The sequence below is a fragment of the Phalangium opilio genome, unplaced genomic scaffold (assembly GCF_054372755.1).
Source record: "Phalangium opilio isolate 3A_F unplaced genomic scaffold, DU_Popi_V2 ptg000032l_1, whole genome shotgun sequence".
Taxonomy (NCBI): Eukaryota; Metazoa; Arthropoda; class Arachnida; order Opiliones; family Phalangiidae; genus Phalangium; species Phalangium opilio.
In genome coordinates this window covers 6,674,648-6,683,868 of record NW_028324159.1, presented here as the reverse complement: position 1 = coordinate 6,683,868, position 9,221 = coordinate 6,674,648, and the positions used below count along the sequence as shown (strand labels likewise).

General features: G+C 36.2%; 1 protein-coding gene across 1 annotated transcript; it reads right to left on the bottom strand.

Moving 5' to 3' along the window:
• Window positions 1-733: 733 nt before the first annotated feature.
• LOC149685520 (zinc finger BED domain-containing protein 4-like) lies at window positions 734-1,771 on the bottom strand. The gene has a single exon (XM_089871048.1). It carries the CDS (start codon window positions 1,769-1,771, stop codon window positions 734-736), a length of 1,038 nt encoding a protein of 345 aa, XP_089727174.1.
• Between the last annotated feature and the right edge of the window lie 7,450 nt (window positions 1,772-9,221).

Here is a 9,221-nt window from a genome sequence, read left to right as displayed (position 1 = left end):
AAAATTTACCAATTGGTTCTAAAAGAAAACGAGGTCGCCCGGCCAAATCTACAAAAGCTTTAATTATTGACTAAAAACACTTGTTCATGTTTTAATAGTGTAATCGGGAAAATAAATATTTTTCTATCAAAAGTAGTTAATTTCTAATCGGTACCTATTGATTTTCGATTATCGGTAATTATTTATCGCAAATAAATAATTTTTTAATCGGTACTTTAAATACAACCCCAAATTTATCAACCTGAGATCTCAGTAAGACTGTGCAAACAGTCCTTTCGTATGTCTCCAGAAGAATAGTCTTGAATCTGGGATCGACCAACATTGCCACTTGGTACACCAGTGTACTTTGGTAGTTCGGGAAACGAGATTCAATTTTCTGTGCAAACATTTTCGCAAATGGATGAGAGCCCATTTTTCTAGTTCCTTCTGAAGGCAGAATAGTGCAGGGTACACCATTGACATCGTAGGGTACTGGTCGCCTGATAGATCTCTCGTTGCTTCCTCAAATGGCGATAAGATTAAGACCAGCTTCGCTACAGAGTTCCACTCGGCAGAGGTTAGATTGTCTATGTCTGTGGATAACAACGCAGAACCAACAGGCAGTTTGTTTTCTTGTAGGCTTTGAAGCATAAATAGCGTACTATTCCATCGTGTTGCAACATCTTGTACGAGTTTTTTCTTAGGGAGACCGGATTCTTCTTGAGCTTTAGAAAGAACTCGCATGGCTGGATGGCTATGGTTGAAATGCCCAACGATGGCTCGGCATTTTTTTTAAAATGGATTCGGTGTCAGCGATGTTTTTCTTCTTCAACTCTTTTAAGGAATGTTCAACAACAAGTTGTAAAGTGTGCGAAAAACACGGAACTCCTTTGAAACCAGTTTTCGAAATTCCTGAGATCATATTTGGGGCATTATCAGTTATGGCGTAAATGGTGACATTCTTGTTTAAGAAATCTATTCCATAGTTTTCTAGCGTTTCGTACAAACTTTGTTTCAAGTTGTCGCCAGTGTGGGATTGGTTGAACGATACGCACGACAAAGCGAAAATTTTTGGGCTGAAATCCTCACTTATATAGTGTAGGGTAACACTTAGGAAATGCTCATCTGACCTTGACTTCCAAAAGTCGCATGTACTACCAAATGATTCCACTCCTTTCGATAAGTCTTGCGCAATGATAGTTTTTACTGAGAGCTCCGTTTCGTTAAATAGGTCTGGAATTACTTTTCTGGAAAAGAAGTTTCTACTGGGCACGATGTACCGTGGTTCGCAAGCATTCAACACTCCTTTAAAGCCACGATCTTCTACGACGGAATACGGTTGTAAGTCTAGCGCCATCATTATGCCAATTGATTTTGTTATGGCCACTGCCTTGGGGTGATTCTTTACGAAGCCTTTTTTAAGTCGCAGAATGTCTTCTAAAGATACTTGTTTTTTAGAAGGTTCCGCTTTAAGTTTCCGTTTGCATTCATATTGATCGAACTCTTTCTTGTGTTTTAGATTTAGATGATTGATCATGCCCGATGTTGATCCACTTTTGCGTTTAATTGTGTTTGAGCAGAGGTTACACTTTGTGTTTATACCATGTGGCTTGAAAAATTCCCAAATAGGACTTAGTCGAATTCGTTTAGTTGCTGGTATTTCTACAGTTGTGTCAGATGATCCAGCTTCATCTTCAGATCTAGTAGTTTCACTAGAACTTGACTCACTTGAGGTATCATTGTCTTCATTGTTTCTTCGGTGAACAAAACTCCTTTCCTTACCAGTATTCATAATTGTAACTTTTAAGTTAAAAGTATCACCAGGAAGCTAAAACAAATCGCATAAAATATTCATAAACAAAATTTAAAGTATTTAATTTTAAATATTAAATTATTTATCAAAATTATCAAAAATACTTACAGTAGTTCAAGCTGGAAATATGCAACTATTGCAATTTGCAACACCAAAACTAAATGACTGGCTCAACTGACGCACTGGAACCAATTTTAAAACTTAGTCTATCTTTCTGGCCATTTGAATTTTTAACCAATAGGAGAAAATACTAGAAGCCATATGTCTAAGTGGCCAATAAAAAGCGTGGGAAAAAAGAAGAAAAAAAAAACAGTCCACAGACAAACTTTCACAGACAAAGTCTATGAATAGAAAGTCTAGGGAATTTTAATTTTACTGTAAAACATACTCATTGGTGTTAATAATTTCGGGATCTGACTCAAATGCTTTAGTATGAATATCGTTTAATAAGTCAAAACTTTAATCAATCAATTATAATGTAATAGTAAACACTCTTATTAATCTTTAGAAATATATGGGATCAAACCCATAGTTTATTTTAAATATCAACCCTTAATAATAATCTTAGAGTCATTGTGACGGTTTTAAAATATTGTTCGACTCACTGTGACCAAGGAACATCTTCAATGTTGTTTCCTGTTGTTTTCGGTGCCGCGCATTTACCGCACTATCTCCGCACGGATAACTTAATATCGATTTGATATCTTCAATTTAATTTTGTCAACCGCGTAGCGCGATACACATCTTGGCCAAGACATAACTCTGCCCATGTCGCTTCACGAAAATGTAGGAGATCTTTCTTTACTCCCGCAAGGTTTGGCCATCCTGACTTGAAGAATTACTTTTTGATACTGTCCTCTAAAAACTCAATCCAGATACCCTTATACTTGTCGCTGAGTGACAAGATGATAACAAGATAAGGAGTAGGCCTAGTGCAGAATATTTTTCGGTGTACCGTTCTGCCTGGTACGGTCTGGTACTGCACGGGCATCAGATACACAATCATGCGTATAGATGTTTTGCGTATAGATGTTTTCGTGGTCATGTTTTTCGGAGTCAGCCTATGCCTGACAAGGTATAGCCGTCACACAATAGTGTTTTTAGGGTTTTAGAATTAAGAGTGTATAACACGAGTAAATAAAATAAGAGTATATAAGCATTTGTGAGCCCATGATTTAAGACATGATTTATAGCCCAGGACTTTTAGGGTTTGACCTAGAACATTTGAACATAAAGATGAAAATTGGTACATGTGTTGTTTTTCACCCAACAAAAAATATACTAAAAGTCCCCTGCTGTAGAGCGCGAGCTTTCGCCGCCATATTGGAAAATGGCCGCCGGGAATGCCAGCTACAATGTATTCGACGGTCTTCTTCAAAAATTATGAAAATTGGTACACATTATGATTGGAACCACATGAACATCATGGCCAAATTTTACAGCTCTGTGTTCAATAGTTTGGTCGCCATATTGGAAAATGGCCGCCATTATTGCTAGGTACAGTATATTTCACCATGTTGTTGAAAAATTATGAAAATTGACAGGTATTACAGTCAGAGCTGTGTGAACCTCAAAATAAAATATTGAAGCCATTAATCAGATAGTTTGGCCGCCATGTTGGAAAATGGACGCCATCAATGTCATATAGATACAGTATATGGTTCAAAAATTATGAAAATTGGTAATAATTATGTTGAAGACCGTCTAAGCATCATACTTGAATTTTGAAGACGTGCTACTGACAGTTTGGGCGCCATCTTCGAAAATGACTGCTGGAAATGCTAAATATATTTCAAATAAATAAATCTTTTTGAAATTCCTGTTTTGAATAGATGATTTTCATTAACGTAATAAACAACAAAAAATGGATATCTCGAAGTCGAAATTATCGACGCCATCTTTAAAAATGGCCACATGAAAATCATTGCCCTAAATTCTGAAAGAAAGAAATGTTATTCTAAGCTGTTATTCTCAACATGTTGATTAGAGAATATGATTTAATATGGGGTTTATACATTCTACTGTTGTTTAAGATTAGAATTTTAGACAAATCTCTAGCATTTCATACATATTCATCGTCATCCTGAAGATTTTTCATAATAATTGCATGTCAGAACCCTTGATTAGGCGCTACACATAGCTGGGGGCCTAATCAGCGCCCCTCCCCATCATATACCAAATTGAACCTGCGGAACCGCCGTCATGGCACACGGGATCGGCCAGTGGGACCGACAAACGCCACTTGTGCAGGTGACAGAAGCTGGACACCGTCAGCGGCGAGCCCAGTCAGGAGGTGGTCGGTGACAGGGAAGGATTAAGGCAGCAGAAGACTCGAGGGGACAGGGGAGTTCTTTCCAAGCACAACAGTGCCATACGGCCCAAACAAATAGTGTATCCACGACCCCTAGAGGGTTGCCAATAGCGGAGGCGAGCCATGGCAACACCTGAGCGGGGGCGAAGCGGCCCAGCAAAAACTTCACGGAATGAGCAAGGAACGGTCTGAACCAAGGGCGAACCCAAGGAACTCCCGAACCGTCACACCGAACTCGGGCCCCCTCCGCCACGATAAGTCCTTTGAGTTAAAAAGGTTATGAGAACATTTCTTTCATTTACGTGCTGTAACTGGGTGTGGTTATGATAAGGCGTGGTTTAAAGTAATGACAGATAATCAACATCTTACAAATTTGTTGCGCTTTTTTAATGACCATATTGCATCTAGGGAAGCAATAGCTGCTGCCGAAGAGAGATTTCTTTTCGCTTTTTTAGGGTGATAATTGACACGTCACGATTCAACTATGTAGATATTACACGTATAATGGAACCGTTGTCACATATACTGTCAAGTCCTCATTTGATCTCGCTAAGCTTAATCCAACAACCGACACCGCAAAACTACATTTTTTCCGAGCGTTTCTTCAAGTCCAACAATAGCTAGGAAACGATTTAATCCCATTTACACCATTCTCCTTCCGGCATCAGATTATTTTGTAACACTCATTATTTGTACCTGCAGTCTGCAGAACATCTTGTATAAAGAACTGTGAATGTAGACGATCTGGATTAGCTTGCTTGGCAATGTGTGGTCATTGTCAAGGTATTAGCCGTAATAAAAAATCTTCAGGATGACGAGAAATATGAACGAAATTTTACAAATGTGTGTTAAATCTAATCCTTAACGACACTAGAATGCATATACCCCATATAAAACGGTTTTTCATAACCAAAATCCGAGTTATATGGCTTTCCTTTTCTTTTTTCGAGATTTTAGGATAGTAATATTTCAGGGACCATTTTTGAAGATGGGTGGATAATTTAGACTCGAAAATAGTTATTTTTATGGCGTTTTATACGTTCATGAAAATCATCTACTCAATAAAAAAATATCGAAAAAATTTATATATCGGTAATATATTTGGACTTCGAGCAGTCATTTTCGAAGATGGCGCCCAAACTATCAGTAGCACGTCTTCAATATTCAAGTATGATATTTAAACGGTCTTCAACATAATAATTACCAATTTTCATAATTTTTGAGCCATATACTGTATCTAAATGGCATTGGTGGCGGCCATTTTTCAACATGGCGGCCAAACTATCTGACTGATTGCTTCAATATTTTACTATGAGATTCACACAGCTCTGATTATAATACCTATCAATTTTCATAATTTTCCAACAACATGGTGAAATATACTGTACCTAGCATTCACGGCGGCCATTTTCCAATATGGCAATCAAACTATTGAACACAGAGCTGTAAAATTTTGCCAAGATGTTCATGTGGTTCTAATCATAATGTGTACCAATTTTCATAATTTTTGAAGAAGAACGTGGAATACATTGTAGCTGTAATTCACGACGGCCATTTTCCAATATGGCCGCGAAAGCTCGCGCTCTACAGCAGGGGAATTTTAGTATATTTTTTGTTGGGTGAAAAACAACACATGTACCAATTTTCATCTTTATGTTCAAATGTTCTAGGTCAAGCCCTTTTTTGGCCTATCTGTCCTGGCCTATTAAGATAAAACAAAATCATCGTTAAAACATTATTCTTGAAAAACATAACTAAGAAAAAACATGTTATAATTACATAATTAAGAAAAAACATGTTATAATTACATAATTAAGAAAAAACATGTTATAAGGTGTCAATGAAAGGAATTCCTCAACAATATTCCACTTGTTACACAAGAACGTCAAGCTCCGCGTTTTGCAAATTTGGTAAGTTTTCGTAATATATTTACCATGTCATTGACATTATTTATGTCGTTTTGCTGAAGATTCCTCAAATAGCCTTCTACTTTCCATGAACAAGGTGCTCATCCACTTGCCATTTAAGTACATAAGAGAGTATAGACGCCAGTATACCGAACTAAGTTCGGTATACAGGCGTCAGCTATATGGTGGTACTGTGAGGAGGAGGGGGGTCATTTCTCCCCCCTTTTCGTTCTTCTCTCTAGTCGTGCCTGGGGGGGATTGCAAGGGGGGAATTGATGACGTCACGTGATGTTGTTGGCGGGAAATTTGAATTTATAGGGGTTTTTTTTATCGTGTATTGGTATGACGTCACGTAATTTAATGGTGTTGAAGGCATTCAGTGTCCATAGTGTTATTAATGTGGTGTATCTTTAGGATATTGTGTACATTTAGGGTATGATTTATTGGTAATTCTATAGGTTCAGTAGACCCTTTCTAAACGCACCCCTCCCGTAATGTTATTATTATTAAGGTATCTCCATGTATGATTATGTTATACTAAAGAACCAGTTTTAATTGAGATATGGTTTACATTGCAAAAGGTTCAACTAACCCTATGATGCGGATCTAAGTGTTCTCCTGTTTTGTGTATTAGTTAGTAAACGAAATACAAGGTTAGAACAATAGTACATTTTAATACCATAAACATGGTATTACGACAGTTTTTACACCGTTTGGTAGTTGATTAGAAGTTAAAATGAAGCAGTACTGCTAAAAAAATCAGAACATAAGGATTACATTAGTTTTAATACGAATTTGGACAATAAGTACAATTACTGGAGTTAAAATGCGAAATATTACTAAAAAAACATGAAAAAATACGATCTACATAGAATACATGGCAAATAAGCACAATACTAGTTATTAAATTAGAAATCCTCATAGGATTGACTGAAAAATATATTTTACTACGCGCTAAAATATTGATATACGTAATCATTGCTAAAAAAAACATCATTAGAAAATACGAATTACAATGGTTTTGATATCAAACAAATTCACTAAAATGCAAAATTAATACTTCTTCAAAAAAAAAAATGGTAGTACAAGATGATTAAGCACATAAACATTTACCATCATAGAAAATAGAACAATATTACTATGCGCGAGATTATTAAGTACCTTCATAGAAAATATAGCAATACTACTTTTTAATATGAATTAAAGTCTACAATGGTTATTATACGATTTTAGTACAAATATTAGGCTAATTATTAAACTAAAATGTTCACAGGATTGACGAAAAAATATATTTTTTCTGACGCGTTATACACGCTAAAAACGTTACTATAATTATCATCAAAAAACAAAAATTACACTTATACAAATTCAATACTAATTTTTAAACTAAAGTGTTAATATATACTAATTAAAAAAACCTTACTAAATGCAAAAAATATTACCAAAAAAAGCTCCGTATTCGTTAAAATATTGTTACATGTTGCTAGTTGAAATACGTTAATATTACTATAAATAATGCTTGAGATACTAATTAAAATACTGATACTGGGTATCTAAAATAAATACGAGTAAGTTATGTGGAAAATGTCAAGGATTCTAGTTAATATAACCGTATGGGGTAGTTTTATAGTCAGATATCATTCTAACTTTATCCACTACGACCTGATATGTTTTGGTCTGGTTGATCGTGATCAGAGTGTGATCTTGTAGACGTCTGATTTGAGGGCCAATAGGGACTTGAACCGAGTTCATTAGAGGTTCACCTTCATTGTTTACCCCCAGTAGTTTCTTCATTGTTTCGAAATTTATATAATTTTCTGTAGAGGCGTTTAAATAAAATCCTTTAACTTTGATAATGTTAGTTTTAGCGCCGGTTTTAGGGTCTAGAGTGTCCATAGAATAGTTCTTTGGTCCAGCACTCCCCCATTCACAAATATAGGCATCCGGTCCATAGGATTCTAATTCATTTTTTAGTTGCCCCAAATAATCGCCTGTGGGTAACAAATGAGCGCCGTCTGGTGAAAGGTACACTAAACTGTCAGTGTCATAATAAAAGCAAAGGTCACCGACCTTTTCAAGATGTTTTAGTAAATGTAATCGGGCAATAGCTGTTGTGTAACAAGCGATAACTACGTTTGTGTTTTTGTGCACAATCTCGTTTTCTAGAATGTGTTCGTATTTTACAAGTACTGTGCTTTCGTTAATTGTTAATAAACTTTTAACCTCCAAGTCTGGTGTTAATATTAAGCCGTATAATTTGTGGGCATCTTTGATTAATTCGGTAGAGATGTGTCTTGTTTTTTGGCCAAATTTACCCCAAAAAGAGTTGAGCATAAGTTTGCTAAGGCATCTGAGACCTTAATTTTTCTCTACTTTAGTGATATCCAGTTCTACACCCTCTTCGTCTTTGAAGTTTTTGATATATTCCTCTTTGTCTTCTTGAGTCTGGCAATCTGCAGGGAAGCCACTAGCTTGGGTTTTATACTCTAAAAAGGTATTAACGTAATCTTTAAACAGTCCTCCCTGTTTTGTTTTGGGATCATACTGTGTCACTTTGTATGACCAAGCCTCGTACATTCGTGTGATTTTGTAGCCATTCTCTACTGCATGACGTAACTCGTCGACTACCCATGTGCCTCGCAATTCTCTTTGTTCTGTAGTATGTTCGCAATCACCTTGAAATTGGGTTTTACAACAAGTGTAACATAGCGGAAATGTTAATTTCCCGTTAATACGAGCAGGCAAAACGGGATGAATTAGGTTTTGGGCCGGTAATACGTCACACTTAAGAAGACCATCAAACGAAAATATGTCTGGAAAGTTATCTAATATGATTTCAGGATGTCCTATAGGTATCTTGGTGGTTTTATTAATGAATGGGTATAGACTTGTGAAATCGACGTAATGAATACGCTCCGATCCTGTTTTTTTATGATATAGTTTTGTTGCGCAACATCTTCCTCCGAAAAAAGCATCACGGGGGTCTAATCTTTTTACTATTTTAGGCTTAATATCATTACATTTTAAAAACTCTATTATTTCTGGTTTATTTAATTTTTCCTTCTGCCAGTCACACTCCCACTTGATATTCACTATATAATTGAGGGATTCTAATGTGGCTAGCACGTTCATGCTTCTAAAATATCTGGAATTCAAAGTCTGTGCAGGATCTCCATGCAAAGCCTTGTTTCTGTTTAAGGGAAAGTGTATT